The 14571-nt window shown below is 36.6% G+C and overlaps 1 protein-coding gene across 1 annotated transcript in view; it reads left to right on the top strand.

The window, feature by feature from the left end:
- Positions 1 to 3548: 3548 nt before the first annotated feature.
- stab2 (stabilin 2) overlaps positions 3549 to 14571 on the top strand; it is a 99580-nt gene continuing 88557 nt past the window's right edge. The window contains exons 1-9 of the mRNA XM_063007611.1: positions 3549 to 3626; positions 5404 to 5531; positions 6170 to 6279; positions 10520 to 10605; positions 11629 to 11695; positions 11800 to 11895; positions 12882 to 13004; positions 13422 to 13618; positions 14424 to 14554. Of these exons, the coding sequence (XP_062863681.1) occupies positions 3549 to 3626; positions 5404 to 5531; positions 6170 to 6279; positions 10520 to 10605; positions 11629 to 11695; positions 11800 to 11895; positions 12882 to 13004; positions 13422 to 13618; positions 14424 to 14554 (1016 nt within the window). The remainder of the gene's footprint in view (positions 3627 to 5403; positions 5532 to 6169; positions 6280 to 10519; positions 10606 to 11628; positions 11696 to 11799; positions 11896 to 12881; positions 13005 to 13421; positions 13619 to 14423; positions 14555 to 14571) is intronic.

Here is a 14571-nt window from a genome sequence, read left to right as displayed (position 1 = left end):
ACTTGTGCATTCCTCACATGCTTACACAGCACAAACAGTGCATCTCAGTTACTTGTGAAGCTAAAAAAGTCGGACAAAGCAAAACATACAGGAAGTATGTGTGGAGCAAAACAGCCTGTTACTCTGCTTATTTTGTGACTGAGGACATCCTGTACTTCTGCTCCAGAGAGTTTACACTTACACTACCTACAATTCAAAGCCCCCCTTGTACATCCCCTTACTCCCTCTCTCCTCTCATACACACTTTTGGCTAAAACTGTGTACCTAGTGTCTAAATTTTAAGATTTTAGAGAACTACTTTGGTATTTTGCAATGACTGTGCGTAATCATGTATTTAATTCCTTTCTCAGTTATAACTGTCATAGGTGAGCTTAAGTGAGGTCTGGATCTGACATTAGCCAGTCAGCATTTTACTATGGACTTTGCTTAAGTAAAAGTTAAAGGCATTTCCCAAACAGATTACTTTGATTTGTGTCTTTTACACCACTTCAGCACATGCTGACACTGCATGTGGTCATTGCAGGCCATCAGTTTAAACATGGAAATCCAGTTCATGAGGCTCAAGACAAACAGGTAAAGCACTAAAAACCTGATAATACCTTTGCTATACATGCTTTAGCACAATATGCTTAATTTTGTGATCTTGTAAGATGTACCAAAGTAATTATACAGTGATAAATGAAAGGGGGGGTTGATTAGCCAGAGCTGAGCTTCTGAATTAGATTGTGTCAGCTGCACATTGATGAATGAAAGTTTTGCCTGAAGTAACACTTTAGCAAACTAATGACAGCCCAAATTCTTGTTTTTATCTCTTTTTTAAGGGTCTAAGTATTAATTAGGAGGGTCAGAAACCCCCAATCCCCCCTCCTCTCACCAGAATTCCAACCATGAGACCTGCCACTTTGTAGTTGAGGTGTGACTGCTCCTGGGCATTTTAACAATATGAGACCAGGCCGCTCAGGTGGCGCAGCAGTAAAAACACACGCTGGAACCAGAGCTGGGATCTCGAATACATTGTATTGAATCTCAGCCCTGCCTGCCGGCTGAGGCCTGTTGTTCATATAGGCGGGACGAAGCAGGATGGGGTCTCTCTCTCATGACTGGTGCAATTACGACCTCTGCTGGCTGATTGATGGCACCTGCACAGAGATGAGAAAAGAGTGCTCTTAGGGTGTGTCCCTCTGTACACGCAGCTAGGCTGCATTGCACTCGTCAAAGTGTAGGTGATAAGATGCATACGGCATGCTGCCCACATGTCGGAGGGGGCATGGGTTAGCTTCGTTCTCCTCAATCAGAGCAGAGATTGGCATTGCTGAGACCAGTGCCACATGAACAACAATTGGCCTGTTGTTCATGTAGGGGTGGGATATTGAGCCGGATAGGGACTCTTTCATAACTGATGCAACTACAACCTCTGCTGGCTGATTGATGGCGCCTGTTCAGAGACTAGGAAAGAGTGCATTGATCAGGGTGTGTCTCTCCGTACACAGTGCTGATCCGCATATGCACTCATGAAGTGTAGATGACAAAATGCATACGGCTGCTGCCCACGTGTCGAATGGGGCGTGGATTAGCTTTGTTCTCCTCAATCAGAGCCGGGGTCGGCATTAGTGGAGAGGAAGCATGACGCAATCAGGCAATTGGACGTGCTAAAGTCGGGAAAAAAAGGGAGAAAATGCATAAACAAAATTCAAAAAAAAAAAAACTGCTTCTTTGAGAAAAAAATGTTCAGTTAAACAAACAATTAGTTAAATAAATTGTATTATTAATGAAGTTTAATTAGAAAATAGACAACAAGTCTAGATTATTGCTAGCCTTGTTGAATCTGAACATCACCTTAATAAAACCTTTCCAGCAATGTAAAGTAAGCTAAAACGACACTAAATGCATCTTTTGATACTGCAATCAAAATAAGTTAATTTGTTGAAATATGTTCAGTATACAGTCTGTAAAAGGTTTCAAAGACATTTTAGGACTCTCCTAAAACCACAGTAAGACCTGTACTCTCCAAATTGAGACCTTGAAACATTTGTAATTCTTCCTGATAATGGCACCACTCTCTTACCAAAAAGAGTTGGGACAGGCATTTTTAGCTATAATTTTTTCCGCAAACTTTGGCTTTGCCCTACACGAAGTAAGATTTCTCTTTATTCCCTTGATCTGTTTGCAATATCATGTACAGTTGATGGTTAAAGACACAACAATTATTGGTATTATTTTGCTCTTAGAAATTTTAACTTTTTTTTACTCTCTCAGTTTGGCACAAAATGGTGAGCCACATCTTTGGTGGATCCTCCTTTATACCAAACTATCATATAACCATAACACCTCTTACAATTCACCTGCTTGTTGTGGAATGTTTCAGAGTGGTGAAGCTTTAATATTATATAATTTTGTCCTGTCCTATATTGTTTAATTAAGCAACTAAAATTTGTTTATATTTATGAAATACAATGAAGTTGGTCATTAAAAAGTCATTTCTGTGAACTTTTTGTCAGTTAAATGAAGGACCTGCATAGACAAAAAAGTGAACAAATTATTGGTCATTGCAGAATTGTTTTAGAAGGTCCTGGGTTCAATCCCCAGGTGGGTCGGTCCGGGTTCTTTCTGTGTGGAGTTTGCATGTTCTCCCCGTGTCCGCGTTTCCTCCCACAGTCCAAAGACATGCAAGTGAGGTGACTTGGAGACACTAAATTGTCCATGACTGTGTTTGATATAACCTTGTGAACTAATGAGTCTTGTGTAATGTGTAACTACCGTTCCTGTCATGAATGTAACCAAAGTGTAAAACATGATGTTAAAATCCTAATAAACAAACAGAATTGTTTTACTGCATTATTCAAAATGTCCCAACAATTCCTAAACTGGGGTTTGTATTTTTACGTTTATTTAGGGACATTTTTGAACATGCTGGTTTCAAAATATGCATACAGATTAGTAATGTAGTGTTGTAAAGTTCTATAATGTAATTCAATGCTGTGACATCCCCCCAAATTCTTAATTAGGAAAATATAACATGGACATAAGCCTTGAAGCAGTGCATTTTGCTGTTTGCCAAGAATAAAGAAACCATCTTTATTTAACATGATCATTAAGAGAGGTCTTAGTAAAATTACTTGCTTGAACTGAGCTATTCTGTGGTTTTTATAACAGACACATATCTATCTTTCCTTACCTCTATTTATATAATTTATTTGGCTGTTGCAGTTTGGATAGTTATCTGGGAGACTCTTTATATGAACTACTGATATGAAATGCTATCAAATTACTAACAATTTAACCATTTGAAGAAAGAATAAAATAAAAGAGCCACATATAGCTTTTGGGTCACAGTCTGGTAACCACTGTCATGGACCTTTTCCTGCTTGCTGATGGTGTGCTGGAGGAAGGGTCTGAGAGGAAGGTGCTGGTCCCTGGACTGTCATGGCACAGGAAGGAGAGAAGAAAAGGAAAGGGAGTTAAAAAGGCAGATGACCATCTAAAGTGGTCAGAGTTTAAAGCGAAGTCTGTAGGAGAGGAAGAGTGTGTGCACAGACGTGGAGTTCAAGATGAACTCTTTTAGTGAAGCTGGACTGTTCATTTTGCTCATCCTGATTGGAATGAAAGTGCATCTTGCAGCTTCACAGGTGAGTAAAACACTTTCATTCTAGTAGCATTTTGTTTAAAGCACAGCACAAGTTGTTATTAAGCTGACAGATACCAGGTTTTCTCAAGATTACAAAACAAGCTTTGTACAATAACACTTCTATACTTACATGCAAGGTTATTTGGATGCCACTGTAGTGATTTGGGTATTTTTCTGTTTGCAATACAGGGTGTTTAATACAGGGTGATGCTGTTTCTCTCTAGAAGGAGTAAAAGCTTAACAGAAGCTGTTACTTCATGCCCTATGTTAGTTCAGTGCTTATCAGATCCTTTTCTGGCTAATAGAACCATCTATTTCCTGTTTATGCACCATATTTCCTATGACACAGACAAAAATACACATACAACTAAGCTGTTCGGAAAAACAAATCCAAAAATATTTTTTATTGGATCTGTCCAACATGGTGGCACAGTGATGCAGCAGGTAGTGTGGGTGGTACACAGCTCCAGGCCCTTAATTTCAGTCCACTGTCTATGAGAGACTGCTATGTTCTCCTATGTTCCTATGAGCTGTGCCCTTCTATATAAATCAGTTGTGGTTTTGGATAGGCTCTATACCAACATGACCCTGAGCAGAATGAAATGGTTGATAAAGCTAAATGAATGAATGAATAATGACCAAATTAATAAATGACAATAAAACAAATTTGTTTCACTAAATATTTTGAATTACATTATGTGTGAGTGCTGGTGCAGTGTTGTTGCCACATTGTTCTAATGACCCAGGTTCTATCCTATTCTATTCTACACTGTCTGTGTGAGGTTTGGTATGTTTTATATGCCCATGTGGGCACCTAGGTTTCTTCATACCTTCCAAAACATGCCTGTGGGTTGACTGGTTCCTTTAAAGTAAATAAATAGGTGACTGTATTACTGCCTTGAAGTTTCCAACTTGACCCTGATTAGGATGAAGCAGCTAAATATGGGTGTGATACCATGCAATTGACTGGACTTTGACATGTTACTGAAGCTGAATTAAATTATTAAATATGTTGCAAAAATCTGGGTGAAAATTATAAAGCAATTGTAATTAATTACTATACGCACTTGTCACTTCATTCTCATATCTGTTATAGTAACTGCATGTCATTTATTTGTATAGTTTGTTTTACAATTTTGTCACTAGGCAACTCTTGAGAGTGCATTATTTAATGTTTTTTATTTTGCCTGTGCCCCTCTTTATTGTGCTACCCTTAATAATACCCTAATCTGTTTTAATCTGATTTTAAAATGTGCAGCAGGTGGTGATACTAATATGTGATACAATAATCCATTACAGTGGATTTAAAAAAATGAAATGAAAAGATAATTAAATGACTTACACATGGCAAGCAATATATAGATTTTCTTTTTTTAAAGCACCAAAGTTTCTTAAACAAGATTATTTTGGTCTATTATAAGTTGATCCAATGCTTTTGGTAATGAATCAATGACAAGAGTATTAGAAGTTTATTTTTGCAACTGCAACAATCTGATGTAATTACCCAGATTATTTCTTCTTTTTTAAAACTGGTGTAAATGACGAGTTTATTGCTTATAGGTACTGAGAATTTTCTCAAGAGGTGCAAAGGTAAATGAGTGGGTATGAAATGCCCTCTTATGAATTGGTGTTCTGTTCAGTGGCTTCAGACCTATTTTGACCCTGATCTTGGTGAAGTTTTGATGTGTCTTTATCTATTACTTTGAAGAAAACAAAGGACACCAACAGTGTATGTCATAGTATTGACTTGATATGATTGATATGTGTGTGTTTATTAGAACCACTGCAATAAGAACATTCAGGTGATGACAAAGACAGCATGCCATTCCTGCACTATAAGCTTTTTAGTGAACTGCCCAGAGGGCTACAGCAAGAAAAAGTCTGGAGGTGGACAACGGGACTGCAGGTGTGTGTGTGTGTGTGTGTGTGTGTGTGTGTGTGTGAGAGAGAGTGTGTATAGGTTTCTTCTTTTCTTTATATTTTTTGAGTAGAGCTAATGGCTAACAACTTGTATGTTACTTGTTACCAATAATCTACAGCATATTAATTAGTAATAGTAGATTCGTAACAGTAAATTTTCGTCAGATACTTTATTGTCTGAGTGAAGTAATGATGAATTTAACTTTTTTAAGTAACACTCATTTTGTCCATGATTTTTACTGTGACCCAAGCAACACAAACAATGCATCAAAATGAAACATAAAACAAAATATACTTAATAAAAATTATGGCAACCTGGTCCCACTGTGTTTTACAAGATGTAACGTAAAGCCTTCACATGAGGGCGTCCATGGACAAGTTCATTTTGTGTTTATATGCCTGTTAGAATTCATTTATTTCATTATTATTATTTGTCTCTGCTACCCTTTTTTGACAGTGTTTAAAAAACCTTGAGCTAATTGACTTTCAATACAGAGTTTTATATAAATCTCTGGTTCGGAGGCGCACTTTTATTTACTTTCTGTTGTAATGAACTTTATGTATTACTTAAAGTTCCATAATGAATGACTTTTGAAATCTCTGCATTTTGTTTTACATTTGAAGGTATCATTATGGTATTTCGGGTCTCTCCTCCCAAGGCTGCTCACATGAATGTTACAAAGATGTGGTAGAAAAAAGATGCTGTCCAGGGTACTGGGGATACGACTGTCTCGGTAAGTTTAACCATCCTGTTTAAATATCCTTTGGTGAAACTAAAAAGCTATTAATATTTTATTTAAATAATATCCATTACAATAATTACTCCCATATAGGTGTTTCTCATTTCCCTTTAATTCAAGATTACACTCTAAAAAGGCTTTTTCCTCTGTCTTGTTATCTTTCCTGATATGATCACACACACTGCTGCCATTGCTGGAATGGCATTTCCTTTACTTTGTCTGCTTTGGATGGTGGGGGACACTGAGGGAATATTTTGACAGGAAGTGCAGGACAGCTAACAGAATCAATGGTACAAAAACAAAGGAAAGCGCTGAATCGCTGTGAGCTTCAGGGAAGAAAAGAAAAAGTGTAATGAAGGTAGAAAAATGGTTATCTTTAGAATTTGAGGAACTGTGGGTGTATGTGTATAAAAGAACAGCTGGATTTTAAATTGACGTGTCTGCAGATTAAAAGTCCTGGCAGTTATAACTGTAATTAGCAGTTGCTGTAATACTAGTAGTATTGGTATTTATATAATTACGAGACACTTTTAATTAATCTAAAGTGTTACAATATGAAAATAACTTGAACAGTGTAAAACAGTACTGAATGTGAGAGATGTAATTTTAAAAAAAAGCAAGTACCTATTAAATCCTATCAAATACTGAAATTTTAAATTACAGTGCCACCCCAATTCCTCAAAAAAATTGGGACATTAAGTAAAATGCAACTAAAACAGGAAGAAGTGATTTAAAAACCGTAGATTACATCAGTGGTTCTCAACCTTTTTTCTTCCTTCACCTCCCGTGTTAAAAAAAGAAATAAATAAAATTCTGGGACCCCCTTGACATGGGTTATCTATGATATTATGCTTATGCTTTCAGCAAGAATGACGAAAGTTATTGTGTTTTTGTTTATGGGAAATTCTATAAACCCATGATGATGGTATATTATCTTGCTATTTTCTGATTTTGGTTGATGAAGTGGGTTTACTTCTTGTGAACTGGTGGTGGGAGCTTCTTCACCTTGGTCTGCTTCAACAATTGTATTGAAATCTTTTGTAGTCGCTGTCCGTTGACTTTTGCACTTTTGTGGTGTGTAAATCAAATATGTGTTCATTCTCAAAGACCCAATGTATGCTATAAGCAGATTTATATGACATTACGAGAAGTCCCATATGCTAATAGCCTATTGATTGTCCCTTCCTATCACAAGTGATTAATTTTAATTTTTCTCAATTAAATGCAACAGGACCCTCCTCTAGGCTCACTGAGGCCCCCTAGGTGGCCTCGGCCCCCTGGTTGAAAACCACTGGTTTACATGGTCTTCATTTAAGAAAGCACAAAAAATTTATTAATATTTTTAAATTAAACTGATTATTTAATGTTTTACTCTATCTACTAATTTACCTTATGAAATGTACAAATTAGAAAACAAATTCTAATTTGATGTCTACAATACATTTCAGAAAAGGACACCTGTTTTGATACTTCTACAGGTAAAAGGGTTTATAAATAATACATTGCTGTCATGATTGGCTATCAAATGGGCATTACTTAAATACTTAGTTGTGTATAGACAAGGATGGGTCACGCTTTGCCATTTAAAAATAATAATAATAAAAAATAAATAAATAAAACATTGTGAGGAACAAGTTTAAAAGTCTAAGAAAATTGTTTCTCTATGCACAACTGCAAGTAATTTAGACCTTTTAGCATACAGTCCAAAACATCTTTAAAATAATGTAGAGAATCAAGATAAATCTGAACATTAATGGCAAGGCCAAAAAACAGTAATTAAAGTCTGTGACCTTTGATCCATCAGATGGCCCTTTCATTAAAACTGACATGCTGGTGCTTAGGTGGCGCAGTGGTAAAACATTCTAGCACACCAGAGCTGACTTTTTGGACTTGTTGGTTCGAGACTCAGTTCTGCCATCCGGCAGGCTGGGAGGCTACACGAACAACGATTGGCTGTTGTTCAAGGGTACGGTCCAGTAGGGGACCTCATAACTGATGCAATTAGGATCTCAGGTTGACTGATGGCGCCTGCACAGAGTCGAGGGATAATGAGGATCAGGGTGTGGCTCTCCATACACAAAGCTGATCCGCATATGAACTCGTCTCGTGCAGGTGAAAAGATGCAGTTGGCTACTGCACACGTGTCTGACGCGGCTTAGTAACGGCTGTAGAAAGGAAGTGTAATGCAATAGGGTAAGTGGATATGACTAGATTGGGAGAAAAATGCAAGAAAGGAAAAAGCTTCTGTAATGAACACAACCACATGGGATTGGAAATACAAATAAAAGTTATATAAAGTTGAAAGACTGGTACACAGTGAGGTAGGACGGTGTTAGATATCACCAGCAGCAGACTGTATGACAGGGTGACAGGCTATATCAAACATAGTTTAAAGACAAACAGATTTGTATCAGTTTGGGAGATCAAAAGCACATGGATGCTCCTTTTTTCTTGAAGTGAGCTTTTATAAAGACTATTTACACAAATACACTGAACACTGCGACCTCATGGAAGTCAGTGGTGTACTACTCGATCAATTAACCCAGTAGAATCACTTTTCCTTTAATGTAAATTCCATATTAGATATAAAATCATGTTAAAACCCTATACTGACATGTGCCTGCCCATAGAACCAATGATTAAGTGTAGGATTTGGTTTGCTGAACAGGTCTGTGTAGACCTCACATTTGTGCTGTACATGCAACCCTCCACACACTGGAGTTTCTGTACTCCTTCTTTCTAATTCCTAGTTGACTCAGCAGATCTTTCTGGAGTGGGGGGAAATAGCACACTTCCTTTCCTTGAAAGTGTGGCTTCGATGGCCTCACTGATGAAGGAATGTGCTGACCCCAAACACTCTCATTTCCAACACTTCCTCTAAGTGTCAGCAGTCAAACAGACCTGAGTAAGTGATGGCACTGCAGGCCGTAAAGTCATGCCATGTATATTGCTTTTTCTCAGATATCAGCTAAACTTTATTCATTATTTCTTATCCGGCACAAGGCTTTATTCATTCAGCCTCATGTGTCATAAGAAATCATGTAAACTCTGTAAATTCTTCTGTAAAATAAAGAAGGCATGTAAGTGCAACTACTGCAAGATTAGAGAAGTCAAGCAATCGGTCATACTTTTCCACTGACTGCCCTATATTGGTGGAAGTTGTAGTGAGCCCAGTGCTACAATTTCACACATTGTAGCAGCTTACTGTAGTCACTCAACCTTCTGCAAATACATGGTACAACCGGAAAACATGGAGTGTACATCGGTCAGTTACGTACACATTTGATCACTTAAACCTTGGGGTAACTGAAAGCAACCAGTATAACATCTGCATGTTTTTGTGAAGTGAGATTATTACTAAAGTAAGGTCTATAAAGACATGAAGAAAAGCTGGTTTAATAAAGCCCCAGTGGCCTGCACAGAGCCCTGACCTCAGCCCCACTGAACTGCTTTGAAATGAACTTGAACATCAACCGAGGCTTTCTTGACCAACATCAGTGCCCAGCCATGAAATGTTCTTTTGACTAAATGGGCACAAATTCCCACAGATATACCTATGTGAAAAGTCATCTCAGAAAAGTGGCTGTTGTTTTAGCTGAAAAGATCACATAGAGGTCACTTTATTTTAATATAATTTTATTTGAAATGGGATGTCCAACAAGCTAACAGTCAGGTGGTCAAATACTTCATAGTGTACACCGACCAGGCATGACATTATGACCACTGAGAGGTAAAGTGAATAACACTGATTTTCTCTTCATCACGGCACCTGTTAGTAGGTGGGATATATTAGGCAGCAAGTGAACATTTTATCCTCAAAGTTGATGTGTTAGAAGCAGGAAAAATGTGCAAGCGTAAGGATTTGAGCGAGTTTGACAAGGGTCAAATTGTGATGGCTAGACGACTGAGTCAGAGCATCTCCAAAACTGCAGCTCTTGTGGGGTGTTCCCGGTCTGCAGTGGTCAGTATCTATAAAAGTGGTCCAAGGAAGGAACAGTGGTAAACCGGTGACAGGGTCATGGGCGGCCAAGGCTCATTGATGCACATGGGGAACGAAGGCTAGCTCGTGTGGTCTGATCCAAAGGAGTCAGAATACACAGTGCATCGCAGTTTGTTGCGTATGGGGCAGCAAAAGGGGGACAAACACAACATTAGGAAGATGGTCATAATGTTATGCCTAGTTATAACCTACCTATAAAGGATTTAACACATAATATAAATGTTCTCTGTTTAGAGTGTCCAGGATCAGCAGCTACTCCCTGCAATAACAACGGACTGTGCTCTGATGGCATGGGTGGTAACGGCACTTGCACTTGTAAAGTAAGCGTTGTTTTAACACCACATACACACACAAAAAATTATATACCTGAATAAAAAATTTAAATTATAAGTACAATTATAGACTACATTTAGTTATATCTAAAAAAAAATTAAAATACTGCCTCTAAAACTACCTAATATACAAATATGAAGCAGAATTAAACTAACTGGACTGTACTATTTTATTTGTTCTTTTGCTCGTCATGAAGTATAATGAAATAATATCTACTAAAAACTAAAACTGAAATATTAACTGAAATAAGAAATTATACATAAATAATTATTAATAAGTATTTGTAGTGTTTTATTATTAGTTCTTTTTTTATTATTTGTCATTTTCACTTAGTACAATATATGCTAGAATTAAACGTACAAACTAATTATGAACCAAAACTTTTTAAATTCAACTCCAATGAGTAATAATTTTACTAATTTCATACAATACTAAAACAGATAGGTAAAAATATAGAAAATAGGGGGAAATGGATAACAAAATAGGAAAACAAAAGCTGTTAAAACTAACTAAAAGTGAACTGAAAACATGATTTATTATTATTATTATTATTATTATGGATGCTGTTTTGTTTTTGTTATTGTTATTATTATCATTATGAATATTGTTGTTGTTTTTGTTGTTATTGCTATTATTATTATTGTTATTATTATTATTATTATTATATGTGTATATCTGTGTGTTTTAACTTTCAGTTCATATATTTTTTTACTTTTAGGTTTAGCCAGTCAAAGTCTTTTCTTTTTAATTAAGCCTTAAATATTTTTTACAGAACGTGCCTTATTAAAAAAATCATATAAAAACAAGGATAAAATCATCATTTTGAATAAAAAAATATTTAAATATCATGTTAAATATATAACTAAAATATATAGATATTTAATTAGAAATAATTATTATTAAATTGACACATCAAATGGAATTAAAACCATCATGGGCATAAATACACGCCACATTTATAAGTGCTGCTGAGCTGTAATGCATTCATAGAGGATGCTTTTGTTTTGCAGGCAGGTTTTGTAGGAACAGCATGTGAGATGTGTAATGAGAACCTGTATGGACTCACATGCAGCAGTGGTAATTAAACCCCAACACATGCACTTGCTAAAACACTTCTTTAACTATAATCTCTCAGTAAGAAAGGCAGTGGTAGCTAAGCTGTGTGTGTGTGTGTGTGTTAGTCTGTAGATGCAAGCATGGTCTCTGTAACAATGGGATTAAAGGAGATGGCCAGTGCACCTGCTTTTCAGGATACACAGGCCAAGACTGTGACCAGGGTAAGATAACTCTTAAATCATTTGCTCTATACAACAATTAGCCAAAACATTGAAACCACCTGCCTAATATTGTGTAGCCCCCCCCCCCCCCCCCCTTGTGTCATCAAAACAGCTCTCACCCAATGAGGTCTTGTACTCCACAACATATCATATCTGAAGGTGAAGTTAGCAGCAGGTCCTTACAAATACTGTTGCAGGGTTGGCCTCTATGAATCAGATCTTCTGGTGATGAATCAGGCCAGGCCAACACCTTTTACTCTTATTTTTCTCAAACAATTTCTAAACAGTTTTCTCAACGTAGCAGGGTGCTTTATCCCGATAAAACAGGCCATTGCCATTGGGTAATACTACTGCCATAGAGGGGTGTACTTGGTGTGCTGTGATATTTAGGTAGGTGGTACATGTCAAAGTAACATACACATAAATGCCAGAATTCCCCATAGCATCACAGCCTACCATCTTTCTAAAGGGCAACCTTGGGTCATCTCTTCTCCGGGTAATTTTGTTCTCACATGCATAATGTAGGCACTTTCAATGGTAGACAATGGTCAACATGGTTACTCTGACCACTCTGAGGCTATTTATGCCACATTAGCCATCCTGTGGGATCAGATTAGATGGGCTAGCTTTTATAAAAGAGCATTAGGCACCCATGAAACTATCACTGGATTTTTGTGTTGTCCTCCACAAAACCTTCCATTATGGAGAAGTTCTTAGCCAGTCATCTAACCATCACAATTTGGCCCTTGCCATCAATGCACTTAATCATTTATTCCTTAAAGTGAACTGACTGTTCACTTGCTGCATAAAATATCCTACAGGGTGGACCTGCCACCGTAATGTTTTAATCAATGTTATTTACTACATCTATCATTGGTTTTAATGTTGTGGCTGATTGATGAGTCTTTTTCTGGCACAAAACATCTGTACTATTGTTCCAGCTGCTGTGCTGTGACACTATTGTATATCTGTGTGTATATTTTCAGAGCTTCCAGATTGCGCTGCTCTAAACTGTGGACCCAATGCACTTTGTTTTGAGGACATTTCAGTGAGAAAATTATCGTGTAAATGCAAGCCTGGTTACCGTGGTGATGGAACCCAGTGTACCTGTAAGTACAAATAGATAAAATGAAATGATACAAAGGAATACCAAGCCACCAGCTGAAAAAATATCAAAAAGCACCACCAAAAAAGTAAGGCAGTTTGAAAATCACCTTAAGCCCCTATATCAGCCAAATAAAATCCAGTCCCAAGGATTTGTTTTAAAAAGCCTAACCAGATGTAGTGCATTGATGACTAATGAGTAATTTTCCCTCATCATTACTTAACTGTTTATTTTATTTGGAGTTTCTCTCCTGCTGATGAATATATATATATATATATATATATATATATATATATATATATATATATATATATATATATATATATATTTATTTTATTTTTTTTATTTTTTTATTTTTTATTCTAAACGATGGTTTTAGTCCTCTTTATTATTCTTCATCAATATTTGCTGTTATTCACAGCAATTAACCCATGTCTGAGGAAGGTCTGTCATGAGAAAGCATTGTGTGTTCACACTGGACCAAACCAACACACATGTACCTGTACAGAGGGTTATGAAGGAGATGGGCTGGTCTGCATGCCCATTGATCCCTGCCAAAACAATTATGGAGGCTGCATCAGCGATTCCACTCAATGCGTGTATGATGGACCTGGAAAGGTATGTAATTACACTTTTTATGAGTAGTCTTTGTTAAAATGTTGGCTGTACTTTTGTGATTTTCTTGTTAATTATCTTCAATTACAGGCACACTTTTGAATTTGTGTTGTCCATATTATAGGGTTTTTTAATCGCCTGGCCTGTGGATGGACACTATTTATGATGCAACCTTAACTTTCGCCCCAAATCTAGGAGATATCTAAGTCATGCAACTTACTTAAATCAATTTAAAAAATAATTGTCATATGAGAAATCAGCAAAATTACTATACACAAATTTAATACCATGCTTACCACAATTATTTTATTATCCAGCTGGGTACTTCCACATGGTGGCAGACACAAGCCCACCAATTCTGTTGTGTTTTCTGTAAAGTAAAGAATGTAAAAGATGTTATTTCATGTTGTAAAACATGTTTACCATGATCCATCATGTTACCATCAACCATGACTGTTGAGCTCATTCATAATAATAATAATAAAAAAATTGTTGGATTCTCTGTTATTTATTTTAAAACACAGCATGTTATATATTCATTTATTTTAATAAAAAATTTTTTCTTCATTTTTTGTCAAAATTTATGTTCTTTTGTTTCTGCGATTATAAAAGGTTATAAAGGGCTGATGTTACAGGACATTAAAGCAGCATATCAGACCACACCTCATATATCTGTCACATTTACATGTACCAACATTGTGATTTTACTTCTCTTATATTATATAAAAGATAATACTTACATGTTCTCTAATACTCTATCATAAAAACTGTGCCCTTACGTATACAGCTAAAAAATTCTTTTTTATAGGGTCACTGTGAATGCCTATCCGGATTTGACAAGTTGGTTATGGGTGAGGGCTGTTCTGTGAAAGATGCATGTAAGCCAGGCTCTTGTCATAAAAATGCTAATTGCACTACAGTGGCACCAGGAACAGTGGAGTAAGTTTCCTTAAGAA

Source organism: Trichomycterus rosablanca, chromosome 1 (genome assembly GCF_030014385.1).
Source record: "Trichomycterus rosablanca isolate fTriRos1 chromosome 1, fTriRos1.hap1, whole genome shotgun sequence".
Lineage (NCBI taxonomy): Eukaryota > Metazoa > Chordata > Actinopteri > Siluriformes > Trichomycteridae > Trichomycterus > Trichomycterus rosablanca.
The sequence above is the reverse complement of the archived record's forward strand: the minus strand, read 5'-3'. Positions and strand labels throughout refer to the sequence as shown.